The sequence below is a fragment of the Callorhinus ursinus genome, unplaced genomic scaffold, assembly GCF_003265705.2.
Source record: "Callorhinus ursinus isolate GAN/ISIS: 27379988/994484 unplaced genomic scaffold, GSC_fseal_2.0 scaffold96, whole genome shotgun sequence".
Lineage (NCBI taxonomy): Eukaryota > Metazoa > Chordata > Mammalia > Carnivora > Otariidae > Callorhinus > Callorhinus ursinus.
Genome location: NW_027397158.1, coordinates 995,862 through 1,012,266, shown reverse-complemented (window position 1 = coordinate 1,012,266; position 16,405 = coordinate 995,862). Strand labels below are relative to the sequence as shown.

Sequence of the window (16,405 nt, the reverse complement as noted above, 5' to 3'; positions counted from 1 at the left end):
CATTTACAGTTTTGATTTTTCTTACTGCATAAACTGTCCCCACGCGTGTCTCTGGGTGGCTGGACTGGGCCGCACCACTTGCTTTCCCCCCGTCCGTGCAGCTGCCCTCCTCACGGCAACCGTTCCCGCCTTCACGCTTGCGGTTCTTTCTGGGCCTTCTGTCCCATCTCTGCGCCAGCGTCCGTCCACAGTCTTCTGAGTCGTGTGTTGTGTGGAAGAGTTGCTATGTGGATGAATAAGCATGTCCCTTACTCGTCCTTTTTAAAAAGTGCTTTGTGCTCTCAAGTATTTAATTCCTCAAAATAAACTTAGGAATCATTTGGACAAATTTCTTCCAAAAACAGCACTCAGATTCCTATTGAAATCACATTACACTTACGTGCTAACTCAGGGTAAGGGAAGACGAACATCTTGACCTTTTCTTGCCGGCCACTGCTCCCGCTCACTTCGGATCATGTGCGTCCCACAAGGCTCCGTGGTTGGCATCTCCTGGGCCCCGCGCAGGCCAACTGTCCATCCTGGGGCCGTCTGTAACTGGCTGGTCCCGGGGGGCAGACAGCTGGCCCTCATCCTGAATGCAGAGGGAAGGGCGACAGGTCTTGGCTTCAGAACGAGGACCTCTGTTGTGTTTACATCTTCCTCGTGTTTCTGACATATTATCAGAAATCACACGCTGGATTTTAGCAAAGGTGTGGGCAGCATGTAGAGATGTCCACCCCTCCCTGTGGACTCAAGGACGGGGTTGAAGCACCTTTGCATTCCTAGAACCTCACTTGGTCCTGGGACAATTTCCTGTCTGTGTTTTAGGCTGGGTTAGGTAGTATTTTATTTGGGAGTTATTTCAGTCACTTAACACTGAGATCAGTCGTGTGGGTTTTTCTTTGATTCTAACTGTTAGGTTTTGGTACCAGGTTTATAAAGTGAATTGTCCAATTCCCTTTTTAATAATGAAAATGCTCAATATTTTTTCCTGTGCTTGACTTTCAGCTAATAGTGCTGGACCCACCGGTGAGTAGTTGGGTGCCCTGTGGCCCACAGCTCACCCACCTGGGTGGCAGGTGCCATGGCGTGGGGATCCCTGTGCCTCCTGTAGCCCCTCGTAGTCAGCGTAGACTCGCACAGGGCTTCCACGGCACCTGTGTCATGCTGCAAGCACGGGTCCTGCCCACCCTGCGCTCGCTCCAAACGCTTGCCTCTTCTCCCGCCACAGGTTGAAGAAGGCGAGGCTGAACGGTCTGTTCCACATTGTTTCACCATTTGTGCAGTGCAGAAAACAGTCGTGGTGGCAGCCAGGTACGGGCTTTCCACGCCTGCCCCTGGTGGGCCCTGGGGTGGGGGCCCCCTCGAGCCCCACTTCAGTTACGTGGCCAGGGGAGAGCAGCTTCTCCTTGGGTGGGAAGCTTGCGACCATTGAGAATGTCCGTACAGAGCGGCCCCCGAGCCTCCGCTCACGGCACTTGACCAGGGGCGGCTTGTGCGGACCGGCAGTCTCCTGGGCACGCGCACTGAGGCACCCTCAAGTCCGGGGAAGGGCCTGCGGGGCAGCCACACCAGGGCCGTCTCACCTGCATCCTGTCTGCACAGCAGGGCTGTAACTTGGTAGCAGCCACTTTTCCCAAATCACGTCCGGTGGGGAGGAGGCCTGAGCCCAACGGTGAGCAGGCGGCTCAGTCTCTCCGCTATGGGAGCCGGGGGTCCCCGGCACCTTCCCCGGGGGGAGAGGCTGTCCTCCTCCTGGGTGGGCACCTGGCTCTCAGCTCCCACCCTGCCGTGTCCTGACTGATGTCCTGGCTGATGGCAGCGAGCACGGGACACGAGCGCCCCCCACAGCCTGGGCACCTGGACGGGAACCAGCAACCAACCCTGTATCTCGGCCCCAGAGGCTCCGAAGTCTTTGTTTCGGGCAGCAACCCCCCCTTACAGAAGCCCCCGTCGCAGCACTGAGGGGCTGCCTTCCCTGCTCTGCCGCCCCTGAGAGCTCCCAAGGGCACGCGGGCTGGGCCCCCCGCAGCATTCCCGACAGCCCCCCGGGGCCCACAGGACACAGGGCACTGCAGCCTTCTGTCTCGCTCTGAGGAGCTGGCACAGCAAGGAGGCCCTGGTGGCTCTGCTGAGCCGGCTCTGAGCCTCGGCCCTCCCCCCAGCACTCGCCTGGAAAAGGAGAAGTGGCTGTGTGACCTGAACACCGCCATCGACGCGGCCAAGAGCGGGAGTGACCAGTCCCTGGCGCTGCCGGGCGGCGTGGTGTGCGCTCCTCCCTACAGTGAGTTCTGGCCAAGTTGCCCCCCGTAGAGCCCCCTCCGCACCTGGGCAGGCTTCTCTACAAAGCCTCTTTCTTGTGAGAGCGTGAGTGGGGAGGAGGGGAGGGACACAGGGAGGAGCCGACTCCCCGCTGAGCAGGGGGCCCGACGTGGGGCTCCGTCTTACGACCCTGAGATCATGACCTGAGCCAAAGAGTCGGGCGCTCCGACTGAGGCACGCAGGCGCCCCTACAAACCCGTTTTCTTGGTCGCAGGCCTCCTGCTAGAGCCCGCGTGTTCTCCTTCCACGAGGCACGTTCTGGCCCCCCTGGGGTGGGAAGGGACCGGGAGGGACAGCGAGCTCCTCTGGCAGAAGCACGTCATGTGGGCCCTGGGCCGTCGGGCTCCTGGCCTCCCCGGGCCTAGCCCCTCTGCTGAGCACCAGACCAAGGGCACCCCAGGCCCTACGCGCCCCCTGCCCCCATCTCTGAGAGGGGTTGGCTCCTCCCCCAGGATCCTCTGAGGCGGCGGCTCTGGAGCAGGAGTCCGGAGATGCTCGTGGCTGCCACGGCACCCTGGAGGGGCAGGGCCAGCACCGGGCCAACACCACAGTGCACGTGTGCTGGTACCGGAACACCAGCGTCTCCAGAGCCGACCACAGCGCAGCTGTCGAGGTATGGCTGCCGCGGGCACCCTCTGCTTGTGCTGGCTAGTGGGCGGGGCTCGTGGGGGTCCCACGTGGCAGGGCTGGGACAGGCATACGTGGGAGCGCTCTCCTGCTCTGTCCCCTCGGGCGGGAAGCCAGGTAGGCAAGTCCCCTCTGGCAAAGCGGCCCAGGCGGCCACCAGGCTGCGGGCTGACCGTCCCCGTCAGGGCTGGTGCCAGCCCGTGAGACCAGCTCTGAGCCGCGTGTGCGGGAGGGTGCAGGGGGTAGGATCCCCGGGGTTCTCTGGAAAGGGCTCCTCTCACAGGGGCTGCTGCCTCCCCGCCATCACCTGGAGTAGCCGCTTTGGACTCCAGCCCTTCAGCCCTCAGGCTGCCTCCCACTCGAGGGGGGCGGTTTCGAGTTCCCGTCACACCCCGGGCAGAAGCAGCAGTGCCCGGTGAGGAAGCCTCCAGAGCCCTGGGCTGACGCGGCAGCTGGGGCCCAGCACGCAAGCAGGCCCCATGAGCCTGGGGACGGGCACAGTGGCAGGGCGCCCATCTGCCTTGCCCCGCAGGGAGGGCTATGAGCAGAGAGTGGGGTCACTGGCCACAGGGTGGCCATCCCTGGGTGAGGACTCCGGCCTCCTCACGGGCCGGGGCAGGGGAGCAGCTCACTCCTAACCCTGCTGGCGCGGACGCCACACTCAGGGCCGGGAGCTGGGGCGTCTTGTCAGAACTGCATTCACTTGGCTCTGTGTGGTCCGTGGTGGTCACGGCTGGAATCACTGAACGGGGAGAAGAAACGTAGTGTTCTATTTAGTGTCTGGGATTTCACTCTCCAGATTTTTAAACCTCCTTCCGTTAGACACACAGGCCGACAGGCCCAGAGCAGTGAGGTCACAGCCAGAGCAGAGGAAGGCCGCAGGGGCCGACGCTGCATTCTGGGGGAGCAGGTGCTACTCTGGGTGGAGTGTCCTAGGACACGGACCGGGTCCAGTGGCTTTTTCTCTTCCTGCAGAATCAGCTTTCAGGGTACCTGCTGAGAAAATTCAAGAACAGTAACGGCTGGCAGAAGCTCTGGGTGGTCTTTACCAATTTCTGTTTGTTCTTCTACAAAACTCATCAGGTACGGGTGCTTGGGGGGAGGGCCGGGGGGCCGGGGGCCGGGGGGGCTGTGCCTGTCGCTGGCAGACGACGCCCCTGCTAGCCGCGACACTTCCAGTTCAGAGGAGGGTGGTCTTCCGGCTCTTTGACCTGCTCCCCCAGGGAGGGCTCCCCAGGCCCCAGCGTAGTGAGAGCGGGCCATGAGGCTGGCTGGTGGGGACAGCACCTGCAAAGCCGCGTGCCACCTCGCAGGACGACTATCCCCTGGCCAGCCTCCCGCTGCTGGGCTACAGCGTGAGTGTCCCCAAGGAGGCTGATGGTGTCCACAAGCAGCATGTCTTCAAGCTCCAGTTCAAATCCCACGTCTACTTCTTCCGAGCTGAGAGCAAGTACACGTTTGGGAGGTAATCCTGGGGTCTGCCACCATCCCCTGGGGTCCCCTGCCGCTGAGCACGGCTTCCAGGGTTTCCACCTGTCCTTGCCTTGTCCCACTCACTCCATGTTTGGGGTTGTCCTCGGGAAGAAACTTGAGCACAAGGCCACGGGTATGACCAGAGCATCCCTTGACTCCCAAGTGAGTATCTTGCGAGCTTCTGATGGTCCCACCTCTGCTCCAGGTGGATGGAGGTGATCGAGAGAGCCGGCAGCTCACCTGGGAGGGCCAGGTGTCCCGAGGAAGAGGCATGAAGCAGCCCATCCTGCCCGACGAGGACAGAGCCAAGGAAGCAGAGCTGGGTCAGCACTTCCCCTGCAACTGCATGTCGCAGCGTCCCCAACACAGGATGGCGGGTGGGGTAGGACGGTGTGCAGGGGGAAGCCTCGGTGACCTCTGGGAGGGGCAGCACCGCCTCAGCCCCGTGGGCACCAGGAGGATCCCACATGCACGTGAAACTGCAGGCCCAGCTCGGGATGGAGCAAGCCCCGTGCTCATCCGCCCTCCCCTCTGCCTGAGCGGCACCTGCTGAGCACTGGCCTAGAGCAGGACCCCACGACACGTGCTGCACGGAGGCCCAGCAGAAGCCACTGTGGTGCCTGCCCCCGCAGACCTCTGCAGAAGGGGAAACCAAAGTTCCCCCAAGGGCCTCTAATTTATTAGTTCGCAGTGTTTCCCAACAAATTGGAAGTAAAGGGACATAAGCTGTTAGTTCATTCGTGCTCATGTGCTTGCGGTGCCAGATAAAGGGCTTCTCCCCGCACCCTGCGTGCAGCCCTGCCCTCTGCCGGCAGCCCCGCGGTCACCATGTGCCGGGACAAGGACTCAGAAGCCAGGAACCGGGCCCCACCCACCGCCAGCATCTCTCCAATTCAGGTCTTTATTCAAAGTGGCAGGAGCCTCTCCATATTCTATGAAAACTAACACCTTAACTTCAGAACATTTAGGGAAACGAAGTTCATTTTCTTTAAAAACAAAAACAAAACCAAAACCACACCACCACAACCAGTTCTGGCTGACTCGAGTACTTTGGAGACGCGGTACCTGATCCGACACCACCAGGCCAATCTATGACCGGCGTGGCCACCGTGGGCCCCTGGGCAGGGGAGGAGGCGGACGGGCCCAACAGTCCCCGCTCCTCAGTCCAGGGCGCCGCGGGGTTCGCCGCTCCGCTGCCGGGAAGGGGAGGAGGCTGTGACCCAGCAGCGAGGCCCACGTGGCCGCAGCAGCACAGGGGTTCCAAGTCCGCCCAGGCCTGACGAGCTCCGCACAAAGACCCTTCTCCCCACGCTCCACGAGCAGCCACGCCCTTCAGCGGGTTGACGTCAGGTGGTTTCTGCTGTGCGAAAACCTGCGGAGAAGAAGCCTGGCCTGGAGTGCAGACCGGGCGCGCCGCCGCCGCCGCCGCGGGGGAGTGGGCAGTGGGCGGCCGCACAGGGCGGGCCGCAGGCTCGGGGCTCCGGGGGCTCGCCCAGCAGGCGCCCTGCCCTCTGAATCGAGCCCGTGGGCACAGCCGCTAAAGGCAGGCAGACCGGAAGGTACGATGGGAGAGCGGGAGAGAGGCGCACAGCCTCGTCCCCAGTGTGAGGGCCTCACCTCTGCACCCGCTCCACCAGGTGAGCCATCAGCTTGTCCGAGATGCCAGGGCAGGACTCCTCAGCCAGGCTGAAGGCGTTCTCCAACTCCTCCAGCGCCCCCACGCCCCCGCCACTCTGCTTGTGCTTCTCCTTGAGCTGCCGAGAAACCCCCGTGCGCCTCAGCTGTGAGCTCCTGCCCGAGCACGGGGCCCTTGGCGGGGAGGCTCTCGCGAGAGGCTCGCCCCAAAGGCTCCCCAGCCCGTCCCCGGGGCCTGCATGTGTGGGACCCGGCGCACCGCACCTCCACCTGCACCAGAGACCTAGCAGTCCGTCCTCCACGAAGCCGGGAGGGGCTGGGTGCCACCAAGTCCCCGAGGCTCTGGTGAGGAATGGAGGCAGAGCCGAGGGCGCCGCCGGGGAAGGCAGGGGCTGCCCCGCCCCCACGCCCCAGGCCATCTCAGGTCTTGGTTCTCAAGAGGGGTCTCTACCGGCCTCTGGCACTGAGGTGGGCCAGGCTAACCACGTGGCTTCCTCCCAACTCAGAGTCACAGAAGCTCAAAACCCCAAGTGCCCCAGCACGGCCAGATCCACACATCCTGGCCCCCCTACCACCCACGCGGTGGGAACCGGATGGAGGACCCCCGCCCTCCAGCTGACCTGGCAGGCAGCAGTTAGAAACAGGTCAACCCCGTGCTCCTGCCGCACTCCTCACAGAAACAAAAAGGGAAGGAGCCTGCGTGCCTCCCAGAACACCCCCTCCAGCAGCCTCGACCTCAGGCCCAGCCCCCGGAATCAGGAGCCACAGCGGGTGTGCCTGACAAGCTGGATGAAGCCATGCTCCCCACGCACGTGCAGGAGCTCCAGCGGCCCGCGGCCCCACCGCCACACGTCCCTCAAAGCCCCCGCCACCCACTCAGCAGCCCAGGGCGCTAGCGGCCCTGGCCCTCCCCTCTGACACTCTGCCACCTCCCTCCAGGCCCTGCCTCGCTGCCGGTGCGGGCAAACGTCGCGGCTGAGCCCCACAAGCTCCGGGTGCCCGACCCGCGACAGTCCCTCTCTCGCCACCTCCCCCTCTCCGAGCTCCCCCCTTGCAATTCCAGACCCCTCTGGGTGGGCGCTCTCCTGCCTGTACGCAGATGCCCTTCCACCCACCCCTTCCCTCAGACAGGCTCTCAGCGTCCCGTCCTCGCTCCCTGGGCTCCGGGTGCTGCTGTCACCTGGGTGGGAACCAGGCCCATGACGGGGTGTGGGGAACCTGGCTGCATCGTATTCCTGGGGTGTTACCAATCACCCATCAGCAGGTGGTGACACGAAGGGTGACAGGACCACTGGGGAGTCACCCTTGAGGCCTCCCTGCCCTGGGCCGGACATCCAACACTGAGAACTGAGCCTCCCAGGCTCTCTGAACAGGTGACGGTCCCGTGTTTATAATTCAGAATAAAGAGTCACAGAACTCTAGTTTTGTTCAAGGACCCCAGCGGGCTGAGAACTCGGGAAGGTCACATGAAGGTACTTTGTCCCAACCACTTCTTTGCTCAGAAAGCCTGGCCCCCAGATATGGGCCCAACCACAGTGGGTTCCGAGGGGCCCGGAAACCCCACACGCAGGGCGGGCTGGCGGCACCCCTCACTGTAAACCTCGTGTAACACCGCGTGGAAAGTGTCTGCGGGCGGCACTACGGCCCTCACCTCTCCAAACACAGGCCGGACCAGCGTGGACAGGCACTGGGACCTCGGCTGCCTCTTGACGGGCTCCGCAGACTGCAAGGTCAAAGCGACAGCAGGGTGAGCAGGGCAGAGGAAAGGGTGCACACCCAGGGGGCAGGCGTGCTCCCTCCCCCACGCTTCCGTGGGAGCACCCACGCCAGGGCACCTGCCACCCCCAGAAGCACCGCCCACCCCCGGCCAGCTCAGACCTTCGGGGGGCCGTGCAGGGCTGCCCCCTTGTGCAGTTTGCTGTGCGGGCCTGGCCGGATGGTGGGGGGGAACGTCCAGATGGGACCCTGCTCTCCGTCCTCAGCATCTGCATCGCTGGGGTGGAAGGCCAAGGGTTGTGAGGGCCCTGGGGGCTGGGATTGGGAGTCCCAAGGCCCACACCTTGTCTAGCCTCCCGTTTATTTTGGAGGCCACCTCATAGCCCTAAATGCTAAGTAGGCCCGCCTGGGCTTCAGGGACCCATGGCCCAAGGCCGTGAGGGTCTGCGCCATCCGGAAGGGCCCCTACATGTCCGAGTCCTCGGAGCTGGACTCCTCGCCGTGCCCTTCCGACTTCCAGCGCTTGTAGCGGTCGATGAGCTCGGTGAGGAAGGAGGTCTTCTTGGTGTAGCGTGTGATGAACTTGTGCTTCAGGAGCTCCTTGGCAGTGGGCCGCTGCCGGGGAAAAGGACGCAGGTCACCCGGTGCCAGGGACAGCTGAGCTCTGCCTTCAGGCCCTGGAGCTCAGTGCTCCCCCGGGGGGACCCAGTGGGAGGAGGCAACCAGGAGGCTGGGGGTGGGGGAGCTCCCCTAGAGCTGAGCCGCTGGTGGGTCCCACCCTAGGATCAGGAGGGGCTTGGAGCAGGGGGGACACCTGGCACAGGGAAAGGGGCCTCAGGCCCACTCACCTCCCACGGGGCCTGGTTCCCAAGCAGCCCAACCGCATGTCACCGCTCAGGCCCCTCCCAGCCTGCCCCATGGAGCCAGGGCCCTGGGCGCCACCACGGGACAGGGCTTACGAATCGGGGGTCCTTGTTGAGGCAGGCCTCCACAAACTCCTTGAAGGGCTTGCTATGGTGGCCCTCCAGGGTGGGCGGGCTGTTCTTGGGGATCAGGAACAGGACACGCATGGGGTGGAGGTCAGAGTTCGGAGGCTCACCCTTGGCCAGCTCGATGGCTGTGATCCCCAACGACCAGATGTCGGCCTGGACAGAGACCCACACAGGACCGTGGCTGCCGGGGGCTCCCCAGGCTGTGCCGCAGCCACCCTCCTACCCACCAGCGTGCCCACCTTAAAGTCATAGGCCGACTGCTTGATGACCTCGGGTGCCATCCAGAAGGGGGTGCCCACAAACGTGTTCCTCTTGATCTGCGTGTCTGTGAGCTGCCCCGCCACCCCGAAGTCTGCCAGCTTCACGTCCCCCTGCTCTGAGAGCAGCACGTTGGCGGCTGCTCGACAAAGGACAGCAGGTGTCACCCTCAGCACCGTGCAGGGCCCCAGCCTGCATGCAGCTGCCGAAGGAAGCACAAGGCCACCTGGGGACACCCAGTGCGTCTGATTCAGGGACCTCAGCTTTCCTCTCCAGCCAGTGGGCCAGAGACCCAGGGCCATAGGCACTGCGGGTGGGTAGCTGCAAAGCATGGGGGGCCCACCTGGGCGCCCCCAGCACGAGCTCCAGGGCCCTCCCAGTGTTTGCCTCTCGTGACAAAGCCCAAGAGCAGAGCCACAGCGCGGCAGGCAGAGGGGACTCTGACCCTCGGCCTCCCGCTCCCAGCTGCCTCGCCGGCTCAGCAGGGCTGGCCACAGGGTGGGGGGGGGCTCAGACCCACAGCTGACACTTGGATGGGGGGCCACGAGCAAAGCACTGGCCCTGCTCACACAAGGTACAGAGCTATATAGCAGGGACAGGCGACTACCTTCTGTCCGACAGAACTGCTCGGTTTCCAGCATCAGGAGAGAGTAAAGGCCGGAAGCGCTGAGCTACAGGGTCCCGGGCCCCCAGCACCCCCAGCCGCACACCCCTCACAGCGACCTGCCACCTCCCACCCCGGCGCTTCTAGGGTCGGGGGGCACAGGGACCTTTGATGTCTCGGTGGATCTTGCGCTCCGAGTGCAAGTAGTCCAGGCCCTTCAGGATCTCCCGCAGGATGGTGGCGATGTAGGTCTCCTCCAGCGGGCCGGGTTTAAGCTGCAGGCAGAGGAGGGCCTCAGGCACCCCCAAACACAGACCAGCCCTTCCTTCCACGCCACTCCAGACCCATCGCCAGGGCCCTGACTCGACCACCTCTCTACCAGAGGAGGGGCCCTGCGGACAGCGGGAACCTCTCGTTCCCTCAACAGCTCCTGATTAAACGAAGCTCCGTGTGCTGAGTCAGGTGGAAGTGGGGAAGGTTCTCTTGAGAGTGCGGACACTGCTTCCTTCTCTGTTGCAAACGGGGTCCCAGCCACACTGCCGAGCCTGTCTGCCTGGGGGCCCCCACCTCACCTGCACCCTACAGGCCCAGGACCCCTCAGCACAAGCAGTGGAAGGGGACTGCAAACAGCAGTTCATTTTTCGGCTTAGATGGCTCCTAAGTAATATGTAATACACCAGAACGGCAAAGGAGAGGCCAGGGGGCCTCAGACAGTGGGTCCAGAGGTGCTGCCGGTGCAGCCCCCACAGCAACCTTCTTCTGTCTGCTCCTGCCCACGGCAAGCTGCCCACTGTTGTGGCCTACACCTCACCAGGTCCAACGCAGAACCGCCGCCCAGATACTCCATGATGATCCACAGCTTCGTGCTCTGGGACCAGAGAAACACCTGTCAGCACGGGGCAGAGAGCAAAGGGGCACAGCCGGGCCAGGGCCCCGGGACACACCCTCCCCAGCAGGGGTGACTCCACAAAAGGGCCCCAGCAGCCCCGTCCAGCTCCCCTCCTATCAGACCCCCAATGCAACCACTTTGCAGACAGACCAGTGGCCGAGTCCCCTATGCCCACACCCCATCAAAAACCAGACTGGGAAGACGGCAAGCCCAGCCAGCACTCGGGCTCCCTGTACCTGCACCCCAAGCATCCCCCTTCCCCCTGGGCAGGCCCCCCGGGAGCTGACACTGGGCTCCGGCTGCAGGGGTTGCAGAGTGCCCCCAGCAGGGCTCCCAGACGCTGTCCCACGGGGGCTGCCCCAACCCTAGGAGATGCCCACAGCCGGGCAAGGGGTCAGCACGACCCTTCAGAGCTAACTAGACCCTACTCACGCCCTGCACACCCACCTGGCCCTTGGGACGGCTGTTTCTGGGGGACCAACTCCACTGTGAAGATGGGTCTGTGTTCAACTACTGGGGTCCCTCACCCTTGAGACCAGGCCTCTCTGCCCCACTGTCCCCCGGGAGGGCAGACCCAGCCCAGGCCTTCCGAGCAGGTACGGGGACTCCCAGGGCCCCGCAGCTCCAACCGCACGAACACTGGGCATTGTCACTCCACCTGTCCAGACGCAGGCTGGGCCGGGGGCGGCTGGCACTGGCACCTCCCGAAGCAGGCCCAGCCCAGGGCAAGCCCCGCCCACCCCCCAGGCACCTTCAGGTAGGAGCCGAAGTAGCGGGTGATGTAGGGGCTGTCACACTGGCTGAGCACAGTGATTTCCTGCTGGATGTCCTCGATCTCGTCCTCGGCCTCCTCCAGGTCGATGATCTTGATGGCCACCACCTCCTTGCTCCGGTTGTCAATGCCCTTGTACACCTCCCCAAAGGAGCCCTTGCCGATACGGTCCAGCTTGGTGAAGAGCTGCTCGGGGTCCACGCGGGAGTGCTGCAGGGACACAGGGCGGGCAGCCCGTCGGGGCAGCGGGATGGGCCGAGGTGACCGTCCCCCAAACGAGGAGCCACACTCCTCGTGTGTGAGCTCACCCACGTTCTCTTCTCCTTTCTCCTTTTATCCCTTTTTGTTCAGAAAAACTAAACGTACCCTCCACACAGAGGAAAAGATCGTCCGAGAGCAGAGAGGCCCGGGTACTAGGCGAGGGGTCAGGTCGTGGAGCAGGTGGAGGGACCACAAAGGCCCCACGCGTGGGGAGGACCAAGTGAGGCGCAGACACACATTTAAAGGGACGTGGAAACAGCGAGGCGAGATCCCGTACGACCGTGGGGACGGTGGGGGCGGCAGCCAGAACCTCTCACGAACCACAGGCCTAGTTAGTAAGGACGGACCCAGCCGCCTCTGCGCTTGGAACAAACAGACCACACTGAAGCCTAGAGATGTGAGTAGCAGGCGGAGACCCTCCAGAAAGGGAAGAGGGATGGACCGGCACTCACTCATTCTCCTGTAGGCCCGGGACACTCTTAAACAACAAAGTCCACGCATTAAAACAGAACACAGACCCAGCACGCATTTATCCGAGTTCTCCCTGCACGCCTGCAAGCCATGCCCCTTGGAAGGCAGCTATGCTCACCACTATACCACCAACGCCGGCAGCCATGCCCCTTGGAAAGGGCTCCTTTTCTCGCCCCACATCAGTCTTCAAGGCAGCTACACCCTGACACCAGCACAGAGTCGAAAACTGATGCTCTCCTGGATGCTTAATCCTGGATAGGCAAGTATCCCAGAAAACCAGTGCGTGCAATCCTCAGACCGAAATTCAAACAAGGCCTGAGGGGTGCTGAGCAGCTGGGACAGAGAGCACCCAGCAGTCTGAGCCCCAGGACACGGCTGCAGAGAGGCGTCCATCCGTGGGCTGAGGACCACACTCTTGATGCTGACCCTCCCTGAGTCGGGCTGAGATGGCTCAACGTGGGGGCTCCATGAAGGATGGCAACACCCCCGGGGGTCCCCTAGCCCCTGCCTGCATGGCTCCCTAGGCTCCTGAGAACACCAAGCCGCTCACTGTGTTCTCAGTTAGAGGCTGTGTGCACAGTTCCAGAGGGACGAGGAGGGGCGGGGTGCCCCAGGACCCACGCAGGGGCTTGAGGCCCTGGGCAGAGGCAAGGGTGGGGCCTAGCGTCTTGTCCAAACAAAGGCAGAACGGGCTTTCTCAGGCCTGGGGACTCAGACCCACCAGGAGGTGCCTCCCTCGAGAGGCTGCTCCCAAACCCCCAAGCACCTATCGACAAGGGGGCATCTTGGCGTGAATCTAACGTGGCCAGGCATAAGAAGGAAAAAAAGTCCAGCTCACCATGCATCAGCACTGACTGCTGTGTACACCAGTGCTGAGGGAAGGCCCATCCTGGGAGCGATGGGTGCCCCACGGTGCCAAGGAGAGTCCTCCAAGCATGGACTCCGCACACACCTGGGAGCCCACCTCGGACTCACCCCCAGGCTGGGCCCACAGTGAGACCCCACGTCAGTAGAAACTGCCAATCAGCTGCCTTTCCCAAGGTGTGTAACTGGGAGGGAGGAGCCGGCACACGCAGGCCACACCTGAACCCACCACAGCACCTTCCCCAGCCCCGAATCTGAGCACCAGGCAAAAGCCAGAAGACCGAGGGCCCCCCGGAGCTGGGAACTTCGCAGGAAAGTTGAGTGGAGCGGGTCCCGGCAGGGGTCAAGGCGCCAAGAGCAGCATCGCAGAGTCCCCCACACAAGGCAGGCTGGGCAAGGGGCCAGAGGCAGGCCCCTCCGGCAGCCCGGTGAGGCGTCCGCGCTCACCCTGGCCCCGCCAGTTAAAACGTGGCCCTCCTCACCTCCTCACGGGGACCGGCGGCCCGGTCCCAGAGCCAGCGCATGCGGAGGACAAGGCACGGCAGATGCATGTGGCCAGAGCTACTGCCAAGTCCCCTGGGCTGAAGGCTTCAGCAGGACATGGAGAGCTGAGCGCCACTCAGGTCTCTGGGGCCCAACTGCCGGGCAGCTCCGTTCCTGCTACACACGCTCTGAGGAAAACCAGCACGAGTGAGGCATGGGGCTGCGAGTCACAGCTGCCCAGCTGTCTTCAGAGTGTGGACGGGGGCGTGGGTCACGGGACCAGAACCCACCCAGACCTGAGAGAAAGGCCTGGCAGGGGCCCGCCATCAACTCCCAGCCCGCACGGTCGGCCAGCCAGCAGTCCGCATGAAAACGCCTTCCTGCCAAAGAGAGGGCCTTCTCCACCTCTGGGGGCGGGGGGAACCCCACCATTCCCTGCTCAGTCCCGGACTTCCCGGGGGAATGTGGTCAGGGAGACAGCCCCTCGGGCCCACACCGCACCTCACCACCTTCCCGAATGTGCTTTCCGTTCATTCAGCCGTCAGTGCCCCTGGCGTGCGGTCCGGCACACTGCCAGCCTGCAGCCCTGCCCCTGCCCCAGACGTGCTGCCACAGCCCCGCAGGACACCCCAAGAGCGCCGCCCAGGAACTCCAGTCCATTTGGTGCCGTGCCACCATGTCCTCTGTCACTGGAGAGAGTCCCTCTGCTGAGGCGGCCTGAGAGCGAGCCGGGGCAGGCAGGGCGGACACCCGGCAGCACCAACCAGCACCACTGCACCTCCGGCTCTCAGGGGTCCCCTGCCCACCCTCAGCCCTGCGGAGAACACCGCATCAGTCTCCACACAGGCCCAAAGGTGTGTCTGTCTGCTCCACCATAGCAGCCCAACCAGAGAGACAGAGCGGTGCGACCTCCACTTGCCTGGGAGCAGAACACGGTGGCCCCCACAGCCAGAGTTCCAGGCCCCAACCCCCAACTCTCACCCTCCTGGAGTCTCCACCCCTGCAGGCCCGTCAAGTCAGCAGACAGCGTGACAAGAACGCCCCTGCCTGAGACCCTCACACGACAAGCGACGAGCGTATCACAGGGACCCCGTGTTCCCAGCTCCACCTGGAAGGAAAGGCAAGCAGCTCCCAGGTCTGGGCTGCTTTTCTAGGCAAGGCACAGTCCAGACAATCACTCAAGGCTCGAGTGGCTCTGCTGGTTGAGACCCTTGTTCTCCAGCCCCGAAGCTGCCAGGTCTGGGGCCACCGTTCATGTCACCCCACAAAACGAAGGGAGCAAAGCCATTCCCACCCAGCACATGACAGGTGGGGCAGCCAGTGCTAGGGCACCTGTGGCCATGCCTGCGGGCAGGGCAGGAACCACCCAGGCGGAGGGGAGCCGGCCACTGCACGAGCATAGGCCCTGGGGGGGCACGCCCCACGCGGCCCCAGTGACCACCATCTCAGGAGAAAACCAGGCTTCCTGCCACTGACAGAGGCCGAGTCTACTGGCCTCTGAAAGGACAGAAGGCTTCCTTCCTTTGGGGTCCTTTCCCCAACTCCTCCACTCCCGCACCCCCGCAGCAGGGGTGACCTGGCCGCCCAGGGCCGACACCGAGCACCATCGGTCTACAGGGACAGGCGCAGCTCACGGCTCCAATTTCTCATTCTGGGACCCACGGGAACTACTCCCACAGCTTTTTTTTTTTTCTTCCTGTATTTCAAGGAGGAAAAGAAGAACAGCACAGAATATTTCTATTCTATTTTGAGAAAAACGAAACCTTGAAGTGAGACACGTCCTGCCATTTGATTACGGGACAGTTGAGAGCTTCAGCCCCAGGTAGACTTGACTTTGAAGCCTCAATCTGTCACCTTCTAGCCAACTAACATTTCTAAGCACCCCGCTTTTAAACTGGGGGCAAGAGCACCTGTGTGGTAAGGGTGCTAGAGGAATTACAGGAAACAAACACGGAAAAGCCGAGTGCAAGGACTAACTGGTTTTAGTGCCCTGTTAACGTGTCCTGAATAACCGCCACGTAGGTAAGATGGTTTTTTTCAACTCAATTCTTTTCTCTAGTCAGCACCTTTGCATCTGAAGTATGCAAATAAATCCTGAAGCCCGTGACACGTGGTCGTGTGGCATTCTGTGGAGGTGGGAGCAGCAGTCGTGGGAGTTACAAGGTGGGCTTTGACAAAGCCACTCAGCGCGCACCCCGCTTCCTTCTCAGGTGTGCCTTCTTTGCGGCTTCGGTCACTCACCAGAACCAGGACTGGGCTGAAGCAAGTGAGGCTCTCTTCCCGGTGCAAAATCTGCCCTACAGCGCGCTCTTAAAAACCAGCTGGAGGCCAGCTCCCCCCGGCGTCACACGCATGCAGTTTAGCAGACACCAACGTCAAAAGGAACGAAGAACCTGCTAGCTTCGCTGAGCATCGGTCGGCACGGCCCAGTCCCCATCGGCGGCCACAGCCGGTCCAGGGCGCCCTGCTCCACAGGAGCCCCCTGGGTCTGGGGCTGAGCCCTTCTCCCGACCCTCCGCCCCCAAGTCGGGCCCACGGGCCCCCTGCTCATCCCTCGCCCCAGTGCCCCCCAGCCCCCCAGTTCAGCACACAGCGGCCAGCGGAGGGTGCTAACAGACACCCCCGACCCCCCAGCAGTCCGCCTAAGCCTTGGCCAAGCTAACCCTCCGGGGGGAACAGCACCAAGCAGGGAGGAACGCCTGGCTGTCCGAGTAGTGTCCTCAGCCTCACGTCAGCCTCCGCTCACACTGTTCTCAGGCAACAGGGGCGGGGGGCGCGGGGGACCAGCCCCCGGGCCGGCGGCACAGCAGGGGCTCGCTCCAGGCACACTCGGGGCACGCCTGGAAGGCCCCCCGGAGTCAGCGGGGCCCGCGCGAGGCCAGGCCCCTCGGGGCGGCCCGGGGTCGGGCGTGACGAGCGCTCCTGGGTCCGAGGGGAACAGCGGGCACCCTCCCGGGAGGACCCGGGCCGCGGCCCCACGGGGTCTGCCCAGCAGCCTTCCCCGCCTCCCCGCCGGGGCCGCACGCCCCCGGCCCCTGCTCCCCCTGCGCGCCCGCTCA

General features: G+C 63.4%; 2 protein-coding genes across 8 annotated transcripts in view; one reads left to right on the top strand and one right to left on the bottom strand.

Annotated features, from left to right (window-relative positions):
* Nucleotides 1-5,099, top strand: part of FARP2 (FERM, ARH/RhoGEF and pleckstrin domain protein 2) — a 108,086-nt gene extending 102,987 nt beyond the window's left edge. For 3 of the 5 annotated variants that reach the window (XM_025888359.2, XM_025888369.2, XM_025888352.2), the window contains exons 22-28: nucleotides 988-1,008; nucleotides 1,211-1,293; nucleotides 2,145-2,263; nucleotides 2,754-2,914; nucleotides 3,904-4,011; nucleotides 4,242-4,393; nucleotides 4,607-5,099. In XM_025888359.2, the coding sequence (XP_025744144.1) occupies nucleotides 988-1,008; nucleotides 1,211-1,293; nucleotides 2,145-2,263; nucleotides 2,754-2,914; nucleotides 3,904-4,011; nucleotides 4,242-4,393; nucleotides 4,607-4,676 (714 nt within the window). In that variant the 3' untranslated portion in view covers nucleotides 4,677-5,099. The remainder of the gene's footprint in view (nucleotides 1-987; nucleotides 1,009-1,210; nucleotides 1,294-2,144; nucleotides 2,264-2,753; nucleotides 2,915-3,903; nucleotides 4,012-4,241; nucleotides 4,394-4,606) is intronic. The other 2 variants (XM_025888386.2, XM_025888378.2) reach the window with 1 other exon arrangement.
* A 184-nt stretch (nucleotides 5,100-5,283) lies between these two features.
* STK25 (serine/threonine kinase 25) overlaps nucleotides 5,284-16,405 on the bottom strand; it is an 11,749-nt gene continuing 627 nt past the window's right edge. The window contains exons 1-12 of one of the 3 annotated variants that reach the window (XM_073888820.1): nucleotides 13,643-13,934; nucleotides 13,346-13,534; nucleotides 11,247-11,477; nucleotides 10,418-10,474; nucleotides 9,773-9,881; nucleotides 8,984-9,141; nucleotides 8,712-8,897; nucleotides 8,222-8,367; nucleotides 7,915-8,029; nucleotides 7,688-7,759; nucleotides 6,019-6,155; nucleotides 5,284-5,773 (exon numbers count right to left, since the gene is read on the bottom strand). In XM_073888820.1, the coding sequence (XP_073744921.1) occupies nucleotides 5,734-5,773; nucleotides 6,019-6,155; nucleotides 7,688-7,759; nucleotides 7,915-8,029; nucleotides 8,222-8,367; nucleotides 8,712-8,897; nucleotides 8,984-9,141; nucleotides 9,773-9,881; nucleotides 10,418-10,474; nucleotides 11,247-11,477; nucleotides 13,346-13,414 (1,320 nt within the window). In that variant the 5' untranslated portion in view covers nucleotides 13,415-13,534; nucleotides 13,643-13,934 and the 3' untranslated portion in view covers nucleotides 5,284-5,733. Of the gene's footprint in view, nucleotides 5,774-6,018; nucleotides 6,156-7,687; nucleotides 7,760-7,914; nucleotides 8,030-8,221; nucleotides 8,368-8,711; nucleotides 8,898-8,983; nucleotides 9,142-9,772; nucleotides 9,882-10,417; nucleotides 10,475-11,246; nucleotides 11,478-13,345; nucleotides 13,535-13,642; nucleotides 13,935-16,405 lie in introns of those variants that run through there. The other 2 variants (XM_073888818.1, XM_025888411.2) reach the window with 2 other exon arrangements.